Raw genomic sequence first — 21,179 nt, forward strand, 5'->3', positions numbered from 1 at the left:
TTCAATAGAAATTATTTAATAACATTAAACTCTTATTTCACAATTCTCGGTAACATCGTTTTACTTACACATATTATTTACAATAGCGTTTCATATACATAATATAATATCTAATATACATTCAATAATGCTTTATATCTACAGACACCTCGGCGCCAAGCTTGTACCGGTTACAATAGAGAATATAACTAACACTTATATAACTCAGCGAGCGGCAAGGACCTACCTGAAAACTAATAGCAGTATTCAATATTACTACGATTTTATATTCCTATACTAACTGAATATATTGCAGTGCACTGTTTTATAATTTCTGATTGATGGTTACTACAGGCGGCCATCTTCGTGACGCCATAGTGACGCCCGGCACACTTAAAAACAACCAATGAAAGTACCGTTTGCATAGCAACGACTGCCTACGTCACAACGTCTTTATAATATCAGAGTTTCGTCACTGTTTTAACGCGCGGGTTTATATTATATGAGACCTATAACTGCATATAAGTATTATTTAATAAATAATATTATCGATGATCATCCATTATTGATACAGTATTTTATGTAGGGAGCGTTCTTGCAAAGGCATTTCTTATGAAGAGTCCCAGATAACTGTCGGCGCAGCGCCTAAGCATTACTTCAAATAAGAATTTCAATAGCTGCAGATATATGACATATCCCTTAGATAATTTATACCTCTAGTCCTGCTGTTAGACAACCGATAAAAACAGGCCAGAAAAAATCGTTTAGTGTGCGTGACAAGCTACGTATTACACTCGCGATTTGTATGAGACTTTGTGTTAGTGTGTGTGCATTGCTCAAAATAGAGCTTAACTTCTAAACTCAACTTTTTTCGACGTCGTTTTCACAGCTGTCATAGCCTTTCTAGTTGTATTAACGATCTAAGACATATGACATAAAATTTAACAAAAAATAAATTCACAAAGGGCACCAAAACAGATATAGACCAGTGTCTGTATAACTACATAAAGTAGGATTGAGATTTCTTCACACTAAATAATCATTTAATATAAAGTAGCCAGGTTTAAAATAATCAGATTTAGGAATTCAACTGGTGAAGTTCACTAGTTACTACACGCATCACAACACAATCACTATTAGACAGTACTAAACCATGGGCACGCTATGATGGCTGGTTTCATATTTGGTCTCCGCATAGTATAAGTATCCTGAAACTTTATAACTACATTTGAAGGCACAAATTGGTGTTCTTTATCGGAAATACTCATATAATGATATTATTGTGACCCTGACTTCTGATAGATAGCTTATATTTCTATTATGAATATCAATGATTTTTCCAAGTCATGTATATTTTGTAATATATATTATTGTATTAAATACATAGTTGTCTGACATCAATAGTACAGAATATGCGTAATGGCTCAATAACTTGTATAAAATAAGACTTTATTAAAATTACTTATAATATAATAGAAAATTTACAATGTCTCACGTATGTCTAAACGGCCTAATAACATTCTACTAGTGTTGACTCTACTCAACACGAACCGGTAATTGTATATAAATATTATACTATAAAAATATACAATAAAAAGACTCTGAAAAGCGTTACCGGATATACTCGAAGGGAATGAGTGCGAGTAATAAGACTAGTCATATAGCAAGACATGATCGGTTCGGGCGATTATCGAATAACGATACTTGGGTGTTCCGTTTAAGTATAGATAATGTCTTTATTATGCTATAGCACATATAAAATAATTCATAATAGCTATAAAATAAATGTTTACATCAATTTAAACTTTACAGTACAGTACTATTAGGGCTATTTTTCATCGGGACACCAAGGTGGTGCAACCAGTCCCACCACCGTGGTGTCCGGAAGCTACCAAATTGTCATGACGACTCGGAACTGGTTGCGCAATCAAACGGACACCAGGTAAGTACCTCCCGGTTGCGCCACCATTGCGTCCCGGTGAAATATAGCCCTTAAGGTTTAGGACGTTAAAGCGACGCACCAAGTCAACGGTTCACGATCCTCAGACAGCGGACTCTCTATCCAGCAACGGCGGAGCGCGACGCAGCGAGGAATCGCTGCTGCGAGTTCCAAATATTCCGATGAGCCACGAGCGGATGGCGAAGCGGGGCAGTTTGCCGCGCTCCTTGTCGTCCGCCACGTTCTCGAGGCTGCGCCACTTCTTGTAGAACTCGATGTAGTCGGAGTCGAGCCGGCGGCGGGCGAAGCGGTTGGTGAGGCTGGCCTTGCGCAGCAGCGGCTGGTGCTCGGGCGGCCGGCCGTTGTCGAGCGGCCCGCACACGGTGGCCACGGCCTCGCGCTGGTCGGGCAGCGAGCGCCACGTGGGCGGCCGCGGGCGAGGCCAGCGGCCCAGCGCGTCCAGCGAGCGGGCGCCGCGCAGGCCCGCCTGGCCGCACAGCTCCTCGCACGCAGTCGACGACGCGATCGAACTCAATGCAAATCTGGAAAATATAAAATCAATAATCATTAGTTCAACAAGTGAGCAAACTTATTTATTGCTGCGAGTGCCGACTTTAGCTCACGAATTGGCGAAGTAACCTACAATTCTAATATCGACTTCTGAGGTAGTAAGTGATTTAAAGGCACGAGACAAAAAAAATTTTTCTCTCATGTAAAACATACAACTTTTTACCTCGACTAGCGAGAAAAGCATTATAGGTTAAGAAAAACCATTAAGATAATAAATTTTTGTGAAAATGAGATAATACGCTAGGCTAAAATGAGTTTCGGAACGCACCGGATCGATCGCATTGTTTATTTTTTTTAACGCGGAGTAATTGACGAATGTATGGTCACGTGGGGTTCGAACAGAGGCGTGCACATCATATAGGCAATGAGGCAATGCCTACCTCATTATGAACCCAAATAAATATAGCACTTGTGTTAAAGTTAATTTAAAACCTACGTAGGCAATCTACAGTTTGCATGTCCGAAGCAAGCAGCGTTTCATACAACTTATGTCGGACTGTACTAAATAAAGCTCAACTACGACTTGTTAGATCTATGGCCCAATCAAGAGGCTAAGTGTGTTAACAGCGCAACTAAATTAACTACTTTATTCACCTTAGTCAATGAAATGACAATTTTTGAGTGTCACAAGTTTTTTCTTTTTACCAAATAGTGATATTCTCGTAACAAACCAGGAATAAGATCTTATTCAAATGATTTGAGTTTTCTTTAGTATTATCTCCGTCAATATTTGTCTTCACGAGAGTCTCGTGCCAGATCTTGGCAACTCAACATGTCCTGAGGATGCCTCGTATAGAGGCGAAACACGTGTCGAATTGTTTAAAGACAAATATTGGCGGAATTAACACTAAAGAAAACTCAAATCATTTGAATAATTATGGATTTCCGCAAAGTAACGCCTACTTCAATAAATAGCATCTTCTGTCAAAAAGTTCAATTTTGTTTTTTGTAACACAAATTGACGGTTCAGTTCCGATTGTGACGAAGTTACGTTTCGATTTAGGGAAATCTATGTGTGTGATATAAAAGATTATGTAACAAGGGGATAAGGCAGTGTCTTATGTCACGGGTACAGCGTGAATCGTGAGCGTAATGGTCATTATTTTTCGCTTTTCAATTTAAAAAAGGTTTCAATTAATACTTTTTTGAAGTTATACTTCTTTTGGCGCTATGGAGAAAAATAATGAGAGTGAATTTTTACGATGCGCGCTTACACCGACACCTGAATTCTCCGTCGTGAAGTTAGTTCTAGGTGGCATGAAAATCGATAACTATGTTCAAGTTGTATATTTTAGTTTTCTTATATTTAGAACACGTGTTTCGTAACAGTACAATTAAACAGTGTGAATAAATAAATATTATTTTGGTGTTTTTATTAAATCAATTTCATATAATAATAATAATAATAATATATTTATTTGCAAAAAACATAGTATACAATGGTGTTTAAATTTAAATAAATAATAAGAGCTTACATGTTTTGCCAGCACTATTCCCAGCATGCAAATATTTAAACACAATGAATATAATCAGAATTTCATTTCCATAAATTCCTTAATACTATAAAAATTATAATCATTTAGCCAACTATATAGCGTATTCTTAAATAATCTAGAATTTAAATTTTTTATGCTACTCGGTAACTTATTATAAATACGAACACAATTACATACACAACTTTTATTATATTTGGTAATTTTTGGAACATCATGAAGAACGAGTCTTTGTGGATCACGTCGTTTCCGCGGATTTAGATCATTAGCTGATTTAAACAATTCTTTATTTTTTTTACAAACATACATATCTCGAAGATGTAAAGCAACGGCAAAGGTAACAATCCTAGTTTTTTAAATATGGGTTGACACGATTGCTCAGGATGCATCCCGTACATTGCCCTAATACACTTTTTTTGAGCAATAAATGCTCTGTTGATATCTGTGCTGTGTCCCCATAATATAAGCCCGTAGCGCAGTACCGATTCTACATGTGCGTGATAAGTCATTATAACAGTTTTTAAGCTTGTTACTCTTTTGACTTGCTTAAGCGCATATACGAACTTATTTATTCTCTTACATATATTATCTACTTGCTCTTTCCAATTGAAGTTCTCATCTATTATTACTCCTAGAAACTTTGTATGTGCTTCTTCTTTAATTGTCGTTATTTTTAGTTGTATATTGTATTTAGGATTATAACATTTATTGAAATTGATATATACGGATTTATTAAGATTTATTTTCAAATTATTTATATCAAGCCATTGTATTAATTTATTTATAGTGTTATTAATTTTAATCTCATGATTATTGATACAGTTATTATTTTTTTCAGACGCTACAACGACTGTGATATCATCAGCAAATAACACACATTGATGTTTGGTTATGTTAATAATATCATTTATATATAATAAGAATAGGATAGGGCCCAGCACACCTCCTTGTGGAACGCCACATTTATTGTGCTTGTATTCGGACAAGAAAGGGACCATATCTCCATTGTCATCTATCTTATCAATAACGACACATTGTTGCCTGTTGCTAAGATATGATGCTATCCACTAAAGTGTAGGACCCCTGATACCGATTAATTCAAGCTTATCTAGTAGCAGATTGTGGGAGACTAAGTCGAAGGCTTTCGAGATATCAAAAAACAGTGCAGTAGTTAGATTGCTATTGTTGATACTAGAGTGAATACCGCTATAGTCGCTTAATCTTCTGTACATGCACTTTTCATATATCTTAGACAATATGGGTATCAAAGTTATTGGACGATAGTTATTAATATTACATTTTTCACCTTTTTTAAATAATGGCTTAACCAATAAATATTTCAGGGCGTCAGGAAAAGTGCCCGTCTCAAACGATGTATTTATTAAATGTGTTAAAATGGCAGTTAATTGATTAGCACACTCTTTAATAATTTTGGTGTTGATTTCATCATAACCTACAGAATTGGAGTTAGTTAAAGACATTATTTCTCGTCTAACCTCATTTTCTGTCATGGGTTTTAGGAACATTGAGTTTACATGGGCACTAATATTATATGATTTTTTAATGCTTTTTTGTTTTGTTTTATGTGTTAAATTAATGTAGTGATTGTTGAAGGCAGTAGCAATATCAACGGGTTTTGTTATTGTCGTGTTGTTAACTATAATTTTCTCTATGTTTCCTTTGCAGTTTGTGTCTCGTATTTCATTTTTAATTACTGCCCATGTGGCTCTACATTTATTATCATGTTTGTTTATATACTTAATGTTTTCTTTTTTTTTTGAATTCACAATACATTTTTTTAGAATATTAGAATATGTCTTATATCTATTTTTATTACTAGTATTTTTATTTTTATAGTATTTACATCTTAGTTTACGTTTATTCAAACAACTTTTTTTTAAGCCTTGACTTATCCAGTTTTGTTTATTTTTATTTTTGTTATTTATTTTTACTTTCACTTTTGGGAAGCAAAGATTGTAAAATAGACATAATAGTTCATGAAACTCACTGAATGCATTTGCGTCATTTTGCATATATATATGTGCCCAGGATAAATTGTTTAAGCATTCCCTGAACTTGCGAATATTGTCCAAATTATAATCTCTTTTATAAATAAAATATGTAGTACTTCTTTGCGGCTTTTCATTAACAGTAAAGCTTAACATTTGGCCTGTGTCATGGTCAGAGAGATAAAGCGGCATGACTGTTGCGTTAGCATTTGGAATATTGCTAAGAATATGATCTATGCAAGATGACTTGCGAGTAGGTACGTCTATGTGAATTTTCATGTTAAAATTGTAGGTTATGTCTCGTAAATGATTAGTAATATTGCCTTTTTTTAACGTGTTTATATTAAGGTCCCCTGCTATAACTATACGCATTTTAAATTTATATTTATTAGTCGAGTAGCTTAAAAGGTCGTTTAATTTACATAAGAATTGGGTGGGATCTGAGTTAGGTGTTCTGTATAGGCAAATAACTAGCAGTTTATAACATTCAATCTCTATGCCACAGGCTTCAAATGTGTTTTGGGTAGCATATTTTTTTATGTATGGTAAATCTTTGAAAGGAATGTCGTTTTTTACTAAGATACAAGTACCTCCTCTTTGCTGTTCTCTGCTGAAGTTGGCAGCAATTTGATAATTATATATTTTGATAAAATGCTCATATCCTTTTTTTATAAAAGGTTCTGACAGGCATATTACATCTGGATCTTTCTGTGACGCTTTTAACTGCTGGACTGTTATTTCTAATAGTTCCCGTTTTGATAAAATACTAGCAATATTTTGGTGCATAATATGAAATGTACGGGTGTTAGGCTCGAAAAAGATTGTTTTTATTTTTTTGTACAGGGAAGTAGTAAGGTATCGTACCTTTGCTTACATTTTCGATAGATGGCGTGGGCTTAACATTTTGTTTATTTTTATCACAGTTTTGTACATCGAAATAGAAAGGAATTGTGCCTTTTTTAGGCTCCTTTCTACACGTAGTCGTGTTGCCGCTAGTTGCATTACGCATAACAAATTCCCTAATATTCTTAGGGTACAAGTAGGTCTCATCATAGTCGTTACAGTCTATTACATAATTTATAGAGTTACAGATCTCTGAAAACTTAAAATATCGACTGTTAATAAAGTAGCTTTTTTTAAACTTTTTACATAAATTTTCTATACTGTAATTCAATTTTGAAGTGTTAAAGGAGTGACTTTTATAAGCATTTAATACAATTATTCTATTGTTATAAAAGGACTGCAGTATTAATTCTAATTGTAATGTGACTTGCTTTAAATTGTTATCATTTTCCCCTATACATATCACTAGTTTATCGTCCGGATTTAAGGCTGTTCTTATGCAGTTCTTCACTATGTCATAACATTTCGCGTTAGGCTTCGTTTCCACAAAAACTCTGTATTTTTCATACTTAGTATTGCTTCTCGACTGCAATAAGGTTGAGGCCAAGCCGACACATTGTTGGGTTCCGAATATAAGTATTCTTCGTTTAGGTTCGTGCTCGAATTTTCTTGTTGTGATCGAAAGGGTGCATGTATCGGGTGGAGGAGACGTTGTCAATTTGAGGTCCCCACTTTTATTGTGCAAGTATTGTGTTAGTGTCTCAGTGTGTGTAGTGTTTTATTAGAGTTGAAATTTCAATTTTAGCGCTATCCAACTGCTGCTGTAGATCTGTAATTTGTTTTTTCAGGGACAGTGTTCTATGTTCGTAAATAGGGTTGCCGTTTGAATAATTTTTGGGCGAAGAAGGGGTGGATGTTGTGCATTGTGCATTTTTAATACTGCTATTAGACATATTTTCCACTGACGAAGAAGTTTGTTGTGATGATTTTAATATATTGTTTTCATCAGTCAACCTCTGTACTAGACTTCGAAGATCGATATACGAAGGTGATAGTATTTACTAATAATTTATTAGTATATCTATATATATTGAATGTTAGTGATAAAACTGATTTGAATAAACTGTTTTCAGTGCATTTATAGATTTGAGGTTAATTGTCGGCATGTTTAATAATTTTATATAATTTATTTAAATCATTAATTAAAAATTATTACATTATTATCTAAAATTTTTTTTTTGTTTTGTTTTATTACTGGTATATTAAGAAATTTGATGTATAAATAAAAAAAAATCTATACTTGTTTATATTAACCTTAAATGCTGATTGTTTACACTATCTTTGATCTTAACTATTTGTTAAAATTTGATTTATTTTTCCATACGCCAAAGAAGTATAACTTCTAACGCGTGGACAAAAGTACACACATTCTTTTTTTTTATTTTAGTGTACCAAGTACAAATTAATTCAGTTCAGTGCTCGAGCCTTTTTTAGGGGTCCCTAAAGCGACAGAGTCCCTAGAGCCTGAATGAAATTCAGTAGGGGCTTTTAATGACCAACTTAAAGTCGATAACTAGTCACAGATTTCATTTTTGAGCAGCATTTTTTCCTATTGCTAAATGAGAAGTAAACAAATGATATATCAAGCAATAAGCGACACAGCAAACGTTAGCTCACCTGTTCCGATGCGAGTCCCGCTCGAGCCGCCTTGCCCCGGGCGGCAGCGACGTGCCGCTGTGGAGCCTCTGTCTCATGCGGCCGCCCTCACGCAGCTCTGACACACATCGAGCTATTAGTGATCACGTCGTCAAACTGTCTGCGTTCAAGGCATACTAGCCAGCTTGCGACTTAATTCTATATTATTAAATCCACACAGCATGCAACAACACTATTTCACACTAAATTATCAGTACATATTTTACACCCTTCTCAATAACGTTTCAACAATATAAGTGGCTTGTTTTATCTACTTGCATAACATTATATTGCATTATATACCTACCAAATTCATTGTTTGTAAGTACCTACTTCAAATGTTAAAATATTAATTTCTCATTTAAGTGACAATAGGTCTTAATGAGAATAAAGTTATTTTAAACCTAATAGGCATCAGATAGCTGAAATTTTGTCATATTACGTGTTACTATCGTCGCCTTAACGCTTTAACAACAAATGACCAAGATGGGGAATTACAAAATGCAAATCTCTCTCAGAGCGTCATTTGTTTCCGAAGCGGTAGTAGCATCTAGTGTATTAGAAATGATATCAAAAAGAATTCTAAAGGAATCAATTTTTAGAGAATGTATGCCTTTTTATGCCAAGTAAAAAGAAATATGTTACAAAGGTATTTGCAAAGTACATATTATATCTTGTACGATGGTACGGACTAAGTGACCAAATAGCACTTGATAATTTTTTTATAAAAATGACGGATGAAGAATGGAGGTTGCACGTTGTTATACTTAGAATCTTGTACGTTGTGCAAACAACGAAACCGTTACATATATATTGCGATCTTATTATTAGACTTTCTATGTAAATGTAGTAATTAAAGCTATTATGTGGGCGATTTTCCTGCTATATGGTTTTGATAAAATAAATTTAACACTAACCTTGCGTCTTAACAAAACTTTTCGAAAGGCTTGACGGTCTTTAGTAGTTTTAATTTGTACATATAAAGTCTACCTATCGTAACTATTTAAATTAGATCTCACTAAAATGGCCACCTATCTTATATTTAAACCCTTAGCGATCTTGATTAGTAACTAAGTGTGCACACGAAAAGGAATGCTCTAGAAAAAATAAGTTCGTATTTGTACCCGATATAGATGGATGTCTGGAGTCAGTCAAACGGGGACTACGGCGTGGTCTGCAAAACAACGGTCTCTCCTCTCCCTCCACAGGCCTCTTCTGTATCGCTTTCTCTGTCGCACCCACCAACCAGTACGTTTGTAGCTATAAATATAAATAAAATACAGAACGTAATAAAATGTTCACAGGTTTGTCCATAATGAATTGTGTCTATATTATATTATAATAGCAATATATTAATCTTAAACGGCTCAGGCTGTCTATTCATTAAGCAAGGAAATCAGTACATCTTAAGAAATAAAATTTAAAAAAAGGGGATTTTGTCATTTCTTCAAACAAATGAACTCAAAATTTCAGTTTAACACACATTAATGAAATGTACTTATAAATATTAATTAAATTCAAAAGCAGTGCAAATTTGACACTAATCGCAAAAGATTATTAAAACAAAGTGCACAAATAAAGAAAATCAAAATTTTATGAACGATGCGGGATTCGAAAACGGTTAGCTCAGTTGATTAGAGCACCGGCACGGAACGCCGGAGGTCGTGGGTTCGAATACCGCATCGTTCATAAAAATTTTGTATTTCAAATTTTATTTGTGTATTGATCCTAGAAGTGAGTGATCACTTTAAAAACATAACATATTGTTTAAAACAAAGTGTATAATATTACTATAACGAATGATATTTGAAACAGTAGTAAAATAAACAAACATCAGAAAATACCGTTTTCCAGAAGAAATATAATACTGACGCATAAATAGAATACTTTTTTGAAATGAAAGAAATTTATTTATTGCGTCGAATACAGTACATTATATTTATACATTATACATTATATATCTTAAATTTATTGTAGCGTCTTCTACACAAATAAAATTAGAAAAACGATGCGGGATTCGAACCCACGACCTCCGGCGTTCCGTGCCGGTGCTCTAACCAACTGAGCTAACCGTTCGAGTACCGCCTCGTTATAAAATTCTGTTTGCTTTGTTCAACTCTCAGGTTGTGGCTTCATCTACAGGATCTACTTTACAGTTGATAACCTGCTCAACCCCAATATTTGCATATTAGGAAATTGACTTGAGATTTCGCTCTTTTTAATCTAAAAACATAACATATTGTGTAGTGTCTTCTATTCGGCAAATTTAAATAACCATGCAAATTTTTTTTAAAGGAATTAAATCCCGATGTGACTTTTAACACAGACTATTTCACATATTTTAAAGACCGAATTTGATTATTTGATAAGATCGCTGGGACGCAGGTATCGCGAGTTAAGGCGCGGTCATACCTCAATATTAACAAAAATTCGTTTCTTAGAGAGTCGATTACAACATAACGTAATGAAAATATTCCGACGCAAAAAATACAGTGCACAAAGAAGGATTTAATGATAATTTTTAACCGAATAGAATATTTATATATAATTTGAAATATCCAATAAAAAATTTGGAAGTTGCTTCCCAAAAATAAACTTTGGAGTCAAAAATCTCCGAATGTTAAGCGATAACAATATTCTTTTTTTAAAGAACTTAATAGAATTAGTACTTTTCTAAAACTTAAACCGAACAATTTTTCAATTTATTATGTAAATTTTGAATAAACAAAAGAAAACCAGTAAAATAAATGCCCATTTGCTTAGCTTACCCACATGACCAACACAAATAATGTAGGGTTGGTTGTAGCGTTTACAATCCTAGTCAGCCTTACGTGGTTTCGATTTTACCATCATTCATAAATTTAAGTACAATTTAATTTTCATATTAAACTCCAAAATTAAGGGAATCTCCTTTACTTTTACGAAAAAGGGCTTTTAGTATTACCTAAAAATTACAAATTGTATGATAATCACTTGAAAAAAATTAAGTTCCGTTTAGCGATCGTCTTCTTTCATTATGTTCCAACATTCTTAAAAGTGTTTTCAAATAAATAGAAGTGAGGATTTATGTTGGACAAATTTTTATTTCTAACCTTAACAAGCCATAATAACACTTAATGTTCAATGAAACACGCTGTACATTTATGTAGGTATTATGTTTTAGAAAATTAATTTGAAAAGAAATGAGTAGATTATTGATAAAAATGGTAAAACTTACCACACCCTTGCCCTTGATGGGTATGGAGCCCCGGGGCTCGACAATGTATCCGCCAATTTTATCGAGCGCTTGCTTGCAGCTAGGCGATATGTGAATGCGCAAGGGTTCTCCGTTCGATTCCATTCGAGATGCCGTGTTCACGGTGTCGCCGAACAGGCAGTAGCGCGGCATTGTTAGACCGACAACTCCTGCCACTACGGCACCTGTGTATATATTAATATTAGAGATGAAACGGATATCCGTTAACTATCCGGTATCCTGCCTATCCGGCGGCCTTAATACTATCCGGCCGAATACCGGATAACTACCTACTATTCGGCCGGATAGGCATCAGGCCGAATTAAAAAAAATCTGCATAAAAAATATATTTTTTAAGTAATTATTTGCTTTATTTAGTTAGTTTTAGTATCACTTAAGAAATATAATTAGTTTTAGTTGTGTAAATCACACTATAGTAAATTAATGTAATAGAAAAAAATTAATTAATTAGTACTCATACTGCACTAAAGGCAAATTATGGTGGATAAATACTAATTTCTCTGTATTTGCTTGAGACGTTGCTAACTTCGCTCATTAACGAAAATAACCGAATCTAACCGAGTCAACTCGATAGTTCGCGCGCCGCCTACGCAAGTCTGTGTTTGTGTGTGCGATACACCAAACGGCTAAGTTCCGCCGGATATCCGGCGGCCGGATATTCGGCTACATGGTTGGCCGAATATCCGGCATCCAGTATCCGGCCAAACTGCTATCCGTTTCATCTCTAATTAATATATAAAACGTAAGTACAGACACACAGAGAATCCTTAAGATGACAAGCGCAGTGCGACGTGGTCGTGTTTAAGTGATACTCGCGGTACAGCAACTTTTTTATTAAAAGGCATAAAAAGGCATTTATTTTCTCAAAATTGATTCCTTAAGAATTCTTTTTGATGCCATTTCTGATAATTACTATATACTACTACCGCTTCGGAAACAAATGGCGCCCTGAGAGAGAAGAAGCGGCGCAAGAAACTCTCCCAGCATTTTTTTGCGCTCTTATCAATAAAAATATACAATATTGTACAGTCATTTAGTTACAAGCAATCCCTTATTTCTAGTGTTATAATAATGAAAATCACTATTAAGAGCATAAAGGTGACGATTTTTGTGAACATATATTAAATTTTCATAAATGTACTGACAATGAACAGTCATAATATTGATTTCTTTAAATCTTTCTTTGAGAGACTGTCTATAACCAAGCTGATATATAGCACGAACAGCTCTCTTTTGCAGAGCACACTATATCAATGTTACACTATTACAATAAGAGACGAGACGAGCATGACGTTCAGCTAATGGTTATTGATACGCCCTTCCCGGTACAATGCTGTGCCGGTCAAGATTCTTGAAAAACCCAAAAAAACTGAGCGGTTGAATTACAAGACGTTAAGTCTCATTTGTCGAGTATTTTCTCTTGCTACGACGCCCTTCAAACCAAAACACAATAATGTTTACATATTATTGCTGAACGGAAAAATAAAGCCATTGCGGTACCCATAATCTAGCCTGCATCCTATGCAAAGAAGCCTCCCAATATTGTTAGTAAACAATATATCGGTACCTGTATGGATGCCAATGCGAAGTTTAAGTATTTCGTTAGGCCTGTGCGATATTTTATGACTCTTAACAGCATTCAGCAGTTCTAACGCCATGGATGCTATCTCACCCACGTGCCTGTCGCTGTTCCTTATTGGAAGGCCGGACACCTGGAACATAGTGAATCTCAAATAAATAATCATAGCACAGAAACTAACTTTTTCCAAATCTAGTTAACAAATTATTATGTTATTTTCTTATATAATAAGGAAATTACCATGGCGATGTTAATGCCTAATCTACATTTTGTTTGAAGAAATATTCCTTAACAAACAGAGATCAATAAATCAGATGATAATGATAATTAATTTAAAATTAAGCTTTTATTCAATATGTCCATTTAACAAAGCTTCAAGCGCGAAAGAGATGTATATATTTTCAATTTGCGTTTGAAGCCTTTCGTATTCTTCTCAGCACTCGTACATTTCATACCCACTTTATGGGAATCACTTGCGCTGTTAGGAGTTACCATGTAAGGTGTGTATATCTTGAGCGCAGGGGGTATGTCATGGTGATAAATTAAAAAAGCTTTCATAATTAAAGGCATACACAAAATTTGGGTTCTGTGCTGTTGGATAATGAACAATTCCTTTATTTAGACATCTGAATGACGATCCAAGGTATGCATATGGTAGTAAAACAACATGTAGAAATTTAAAAAAAATCTGTGAGATAAAAGAGAAAGTTGCGAACGAACCTACACAGCAATTTAAATATGGCCGAAAAGATATCTTAATGCAACATACCACCATATAGGCGTCACCGATCGTCTCCACTTTGTACACATCGTAGCCTCTGATGATCCTGTCGAACACCGTGTACAGGTCGTTAAGGAAGTTCACCACTTGTAGGGGCGTGCTCTCGGCGGACATCGCGGTGAAACCTACGATATCACTGAAGTAAATCGTCACAGAGTCGAAGGACTCCGGTTCCACGCCCTCGCCTGTCGTCAGACGCCGGGCCACGGACCTGAAACAATACTTACTCTATGGACAAGCACGCGTCAATACTATAATTAATTACCATCACAATAATAAAACTCGCCGCCATTTTGTTTTATACAATTCTAATCATCATCGAGTTTGCAACGACTTTTATTTGAATGACCGTGTATTCTTACTGTATCAAAACGTATGATGGGTTTAACTCATGGCTATATTTGTTTTGCCTCTACAGTAAAAGCAGGAATATCTATTGTAAAACTTCGAACTGTGTCGCAGTAGTTTTAAACGCCGCAGTGTTCAATTTAGAACTGAATTTACAGGACGTAATCAGTCTAGTAATAAAGTATAATGAATGACATACTAAAGCATAAGCCCCTCCACCTCTCGTGACCTTGAGCCCACTCATCTTCAGCAGTTGCAAAGTCTATGCCCCACTGTGCGTTTGACCGCATCGTTGATGAGTTACAAAACTTGTTTATGGCCTCTAGCTTTTCGGGTTTATTTTTTAGACAGCGCATAGTATGAAAATATTTACTCGGTGGACACAGATTCATTTACTTTGAGACTCCACATAAGAGCATTTAGACACAGGTACTGCATTAAGTTTACTTCTAAAATACTACTACAAATTCATCAAGGAAATACTCTCGCTTATTCTCTTCTATTAAGAAATATAAAATCCTATAAAAATAAATAGGAAAAGAATATAAAATTCATGCGATTTATACAAAAAAAATATGTAACTAAAATCCTATTTAGGTAATTATAGAACTACAGACGGTGGACGCTACCAAACAATAAAAAGTTACACTATCTACAATAAAAAAAAAATACTCACCTCCCCTGCTGACAACGCTACTTCAAACTTACATATCAATTAAACGTAGAGCCATCAGTATAAGAGCTACAAAGAGGTAAAAGCATGCGTCGTTCACAGAACTAATAAAAACAAATGGTAGGTTAGAAGCACCAACACCGACCAAAATGCTTCACAGTTCACCCCAAGCAAGCTACTACTACTTGTGTTAATCAAAACAGTGCAGAGATCGCTGTGAGACGATGGCCCGCCACGTAACGTACTAACTACAGTCACCAGTAGAGAGTTAATTACCTCAAAACATTTTCACGACATTTCTATAATGGATTCAACCCCCACATCTGGAAAAGAACACAAGTACAACAAAGTGAATATTATTAGCGTCTTTATTCGTCTTCGGATTATTTCCACTGGTTTACATCGAGTCCAAACACGCCTAGACAGAATGCGCAGTTTATATCAACTGATATTATATGTCAGTATATTTTGACACATGAATAAATAAAGACCATTCAATACATTCCTGACGCAAGGATTGCCATTGAAAGCCTTATAAGTAATTAACTTGCACCAAATCGTATCTTTAGAGAAGAAAGTTTGAGGACAAATTATTGACCTGTTAAATTTCAAACATCAATATATAAGTATTGTTAAAATTAAGGGTGGGGTTAGAACTTACTATGGACCAATGTAAATCAGTGCGAAAATTTCGTAGCTGCTTGTTGTATTTGCGTCTTCCTCACACATTCATTACACCAAGATTACACGTAATACATAGTCTTACATATTATCTTACACATAACGCATTATATTTAGCATGCATTAAAAATGTTTCGATTATAAAATACGCAACAGCGAAAACACGAAACCTGATAACACACATTCATCGCTAGATCATATGTGTGTCCTTACGTCCAAGCCTTATATGCTATTTCACACGCAAATGTGTTTTTGTAAGGTTTCCGGGAATAGCGGTGATAACCATTGAAAACATGGAACCGTTTTTTTTTGTATTACAAATTTAACAATAGATATATTGTCAATTTTAAGGTACGTATACATGAGAAAGCTGTGACGTGGAATAATGTAATGTTAACACTGAGGCGACAAAGGCAAGCCAGCTGCAAACTGAAGGATTGGGAAGGGTATCGTAATTAGAATTATCAGACTGTTTTTAAACAAATTTATCACTATATATGCTAAAAATCATGACTACCCTCAATTTTTTATGGAATTGTGGACAAAGTAAGTCTCCTTATTGAAGTGACTCATGACCTCTCTTACAACAGTGTCGCGAAAAACCTATATACACATAGTTATATATTTTTTAATAATAGACTGTCGAGGAAGTTAATGGCACCACTCACGTGACATCTCGTTGAAGCTAAGCAGCAGTGATATGAGAACACAAATAACAGACTATATTAACTGTAAAAAATATGGTTCATTAAGGATTAAAATAATTCTATTCTGCTTTCAAGTAATGAGATGGTTTAAATTATCTTTGAATTGACTGCTTGATAACATTCAGAGTATTTATCGCACTTATTAGAAATCTGTACGTAAGAAACGCGACAACATACTAATATGAACCAGCTTGTATATTTACGTCGTAGTCAACATCATCACAAATAGTCACAGCAGTTACACCAATCTTGTCATTTGTCTTCTCTTTTGTTTAAACAGTAACAGTATACACAGAAAATTTATTATTATTATCTTTTATTGTACTATACAACATGTATTGAAACTAAATTAAGAAAAAAAAAGCCCGCTAGCTTTCTTGCGCCCGTTCTTACCAGGTCTGAGGCATACTATTTCGAATGGATGGTAGTATTTAATGTTCAATATGTGATTTTAAATCATATTTTGAAAGCACTATAATGAATCGAGGGGTTTTAGTACGAGTAACGCTGTGATATACGATAATATTACAACCATTGTTCGGACTTACTTTGGTAGCATTCGGTGCAACAAGTCTTCTGTCTTCTGCTTCTCTTCTATCAGCAGCCTCGTTCTCTCATTGACTAGTTCTTCTAAATTGTTAGCGTACTTCTCCATCATATCCATCATTTGATCCATTATATTTCTGGACCTAAAACATTTACGCGTCAACTAGATATTAGAAATTTAATATGATATTTGGATTATTTTTAATTGATTCTAATTATTTAGACTCTTTAAAACAATGACTAGCTGTTTGTGTGCGCAACCATATAGCTCAGTGGTTAGTGACTAATTAGTGACCCACTAATCTGGAGGTCCCAGCTTCGAATCAAGGTAAGTGCAAACATTTATATTATGAACATAAATGCTTATATGTATGTTAATGTGTTTTGTATATCATATATATCGCTGTCCTGCACCCATAGTACCTACAGGCTATGCCTAGTTTGGAACAAGGTATTTTGTGTAAAATGTGTGTCAATATTGTTAGTGTCGCTAAGAAGAATTAGCGAAGATTGTCACTTATTGTCTATAATTAATTAATAATAACCAACCCAAGTATGGATCAACTTCTTTGTGCGGTGATTCTAGGAGGATACAACATGGGTACCTTCAAAAAAAGTACGAGACATTCCAAATGATTTGTAAAAGATGAAAATGTTGGTTTAAAAGAGTGGCAATAAGTTTCTCTGCACTTCTTCTCATTAAAGCTCAACCTTTTCCGAAGTGCCGGTAAATATAACAAGTAAAGAAAACTTTTGACATTCATAAGTGTTGTATCTTTGACCTACATGCACAAATTGATTTTGATTTGAATACTATATTTTACAAACAGTACTAGGTACCAATGGTTATGGCTTGGTTAGCCGTGACTGTGACACTACATGTGTAGTTGGATCAAATCATCAGCTTCAATATAATAAAATATTGGGAGTAATTAAATGATTGATTAGTATTGTTTAATAAGTTGATAAAAATATTTAAAAGTCAGCACTAACTTTCCCGACTTCAACTTCTTCAGCTTGCTCCTTATGGTGGGGAAGTCTGGTCTGCTCGCCGGTTCCTCGGCCCAGCACTCGGCCATACACGACACCAAATAATCTTCGGTCTGCTCCACCAGCGCGCTGGTATCCGGCCGGAAGATCTCTTCGTTCTCTGTCCGACCTCGCTTCACCCGCTCCACTATCTCTGAACGGTAACACAATGTTTTTAATTAACGATATTAAAATTTGTAAATATTTGGAAGCATATTATGTCAAGTAGCATCAGGTAAGCATCCAATTATGGGAATAAAAGGAAAGTACTGAATATATCTGTTGATAGAGGGGTCTATTGCACGACTTGGTAATTCCAAATACTCGAAATTGAAATATAAAAAATAGAAACTGTAATCACTTATTGGAAGTGTACCACCAAACCGTAAAAGATGTGCCTCAAAGAAGAACGGGCGCAAGAGACTCAAAATGACGTTCTCTTCTTGTAAATGTGGTTAGATAAATTGTAATGCAATCAAAATTATTTTATAAATTAAATGTTACCACGCCCCATTCCCGATCGGACACCGGACCCAAAACTGGCCCCGCGCAGTATTCGTTGACTCATTAATAAAATTTGAAAAACCTTGGCTCATCAATAGATACATTTTTGTCAATTGTGCCTGATGACAACTGCGAGTAATTGAACCTAACAGAAGCATAAAGGTCTTCAAAAGCCGGCATTGCTGCATAATTTGGTTCACCAGCGGTTTCTACAACTCATTAGGTTCGTCTAATGCACGTACAAAGTCCAGTCGAATAATATCGATCGTAGTGATATCCAACAAAATGTATCTATTTTATATTGCAATTATACCCGTCCGTCCGCTCAGTAATACACCAGTTAGTTACAAATTTGTATACTATTGACAAGACAATAGACCAGTTGACTGAATCTTAAACAGTGGTTAAAACATTATTCTCAGGTCTATTTTAAACGCAAATTGTATACATGAAATAAAAAACATTGTACACTTATATTATAAAACGCGCAAGCGTCAGAACGTCTTGTAACGTAAGATCGGTCTATCTAGTATGTATTTGTATAGTCTTCGAATTAGTTTTCAATTAAAAATAAATTCTAATGGGCGCCAAACAATCTATTGATTAATTCAGAATTAAGTCTTATTTAGAAACAATTATGTATGCCAAGTGCTGAATTTCAAGATACAAGAAAACAGACCTTGGACGTCTGAAACGACTACATATTTAAAAAAAATAAAGATTAATGCTGCTATTATAGCAGAAAGTTTAAATAAATCTCAATCCGATGAGGAACATTCACTGTTTTTGGCGAAAAAACGGCCAATCATAACCGTCTGTCTATGTTGGGCCAATTGTGACTATTGGATTTGATAAATCCTGAACTTGTATATCAAGATATATTGAACCGAGAAGAACTGAACCTTCATCGTGCACATAAATTAGTAAATATGCAGCAAAAAAAAATATTCACGCGGCGTTGGCCTTGATGATTACTGTTTTGCACAATGTGATGTCATGCTCTATGTTAGGTGTTCTATGTTACTACTGAATGTCTAAATTGCAAAATTAAATGTGAAAAATATCACTTTGTTTATTTTTTCAATAACTGATTAATATATTTTCTTGTTTAAATTTTATCATGATTAAAACATTTAAACCAAAAAACCATTCAAAAGCAAATGCAATTTAAAAAAAAACAACAATGAGTAACCGTGACACAATATTAACTGTGAAGTACACTAATTTACCTTTAGGTTCCAATGAAGTTAACCCAAACGGTCCTCTGCGAGCTATAATTTCGTATAATATAATACCAAAAGCGTAAACATCTCCCTTCTGCGTTCCCCCCACTGTGCCATTTGGGTCATCCAACTGACGCAAAAGTTCCGGTGACTTCCATAATAAGCCTGCAAAACACCATACAAATGAAATTTAAAACTTAAAAATAATATTGTGGCCAAGTATTTAACACATTCACTGCCAAACTGGAATAAATCAAAGCGCGATGTTTCGAGGTTAAGACGACGAGGTACGAGAGTAAAAATGGGCGAGCATCCACCTTATTGTCCGACACCATCCTCTGGAATTGTTGAACAGTATGAGCCCACTTATCATAAGGACTTACGTTCGTTTATACTTCACTTCATCAAAATAAAAAAATAACATTATTTATTTATGCCGACGTTTCATTTAGCTTATAATCAAGTAAACAGTGTAAAATTTTATGCGTTTTTAAAAAATATTTCTTTTAAAGACTCGCGTCTTTTAAACAGTTTTAAATTTTTTGTGTACTCGTAATATGTGTGTATAAAAATCCACAATAGTACAGCCGTACGAAATCCATTATACTAAACGCGACTAACATTCATTGTGTTTATTAATTAGCGGTTGGCGTAAAACACATATGCTGTGATTTGGGGATGAATGTGCTGTTTGTCTTACAAATGCCTTTAATAGTTAATGTTATCTACACAAATTTTATAACATTGAAAGGAAAATATACTAAGATAATAGTATAATATTTATATAAGAAAAGAAAATATACTAATATTTCTTTATTATAAATAAAATTCAACTACTTGACCAATGTTGAAAAATTATTTCACAAGTACCTACAATGATATGACTAAGTAACATGGGCCGTATTTTGTTCAAATAAGATCAGAAAACTAGTACTAAATCACACACGACAGATATTTTTAATCAGTGTAACTTTTTCAGGTCTACCCATTAATGCGTTCACGCAAGTGTTGTGTGAAGGCTTCTTTCTATACACGTGATGCCGGCTGAATAGATACCACATCTTAGCCTCTTCTGCCGTGAATCACCATTTGTGTTACAGTTCGAAGGGCGCCGTAGCTAGTGAAATTACTGGGCTTATGAGACTTAAAATCTTATTCCGCAACAGTTCATACGCAACGCGCTCAGATTTTTCAAGAATCCTGGGCGCTCCATTATATTGGCTCTTGGTTCTCTCGTCATTCATTCTCATAAAAAAGTCTTGATTGCCACCGCACAACTGTATTATAACTTTCTAGGTATATCAGTGAATGTGTAAACGTTAAC

General features: G+C 34.7%; 1 protein-coding gene across 3 annotated transcripts in view; it reads right to left on the reverse strand.

Annotated features, from left to right (window-relative positions):
* LOC126970598 (receptor-type guanylate cyclase Gyc76C-like) overlaps positions 1-21,179 on the reverse strand; it is a 58,142-nt gene continuing 36,963 nt past the window's right edge. Inside the window, exons 16-24 of one of the 3 annotated variants that reach the window (XM_050816610.1) lie at positions 19,862-20,020; positions 18,093-18,282; positions 17,102-17,242; positions 14,133-14,355; positions 13,352-13,496; positions 11,746-11,948; positions 9,653-9,788; positions 8,511-8,607; positions 1-2,460 (exon numbers count right to left, since the gene is read on the reverse strand). In XM_050816610.1, coding sequence (XP_050672567.1) covers positions 2,022-2,460; positions 8,511-8,607; positions 9,653-9,788; positions 11,746-11,948; positions 13,352-13,496; positions 14,133-14,355; positions 17,102-17,242; positions 18,093-18,282; positions 19,862-20,020 — 1,733 coding nt within the window. In that variant the 3' untranslated portion in view covers positions 1-2,021. Of the gene's footprint in view, positions 2,461-8,510; positions 8,608-9,652; positions 9,789-11,745; positions 11,949-13,351; positions 13,497-14,132; positions 14,356-15,441; positions 15,489-17,101; positions 17,243-18,092; positions 18,283-19,861; positions 20,021-21,179 lie in introns of those variants that run through there. The other 2 variants (XM_050816611.1, XM_050816612.1) reach the window with 2 other exon arrangements.

The sequence above is a fragment of the Leptidea sinapis genome, chromosome 21 (genome assembly GCF_905404315.1).
Source record: "Leptidea sinapis chromosome 21, ilLepSina1.1, whole genome shotgun sequence".
NCBI lineage: Eukaryota > Metazoa > Arthropoda > Insecta > Lepidoptera > Pieridae > Leptidea > Leptidea sinapis.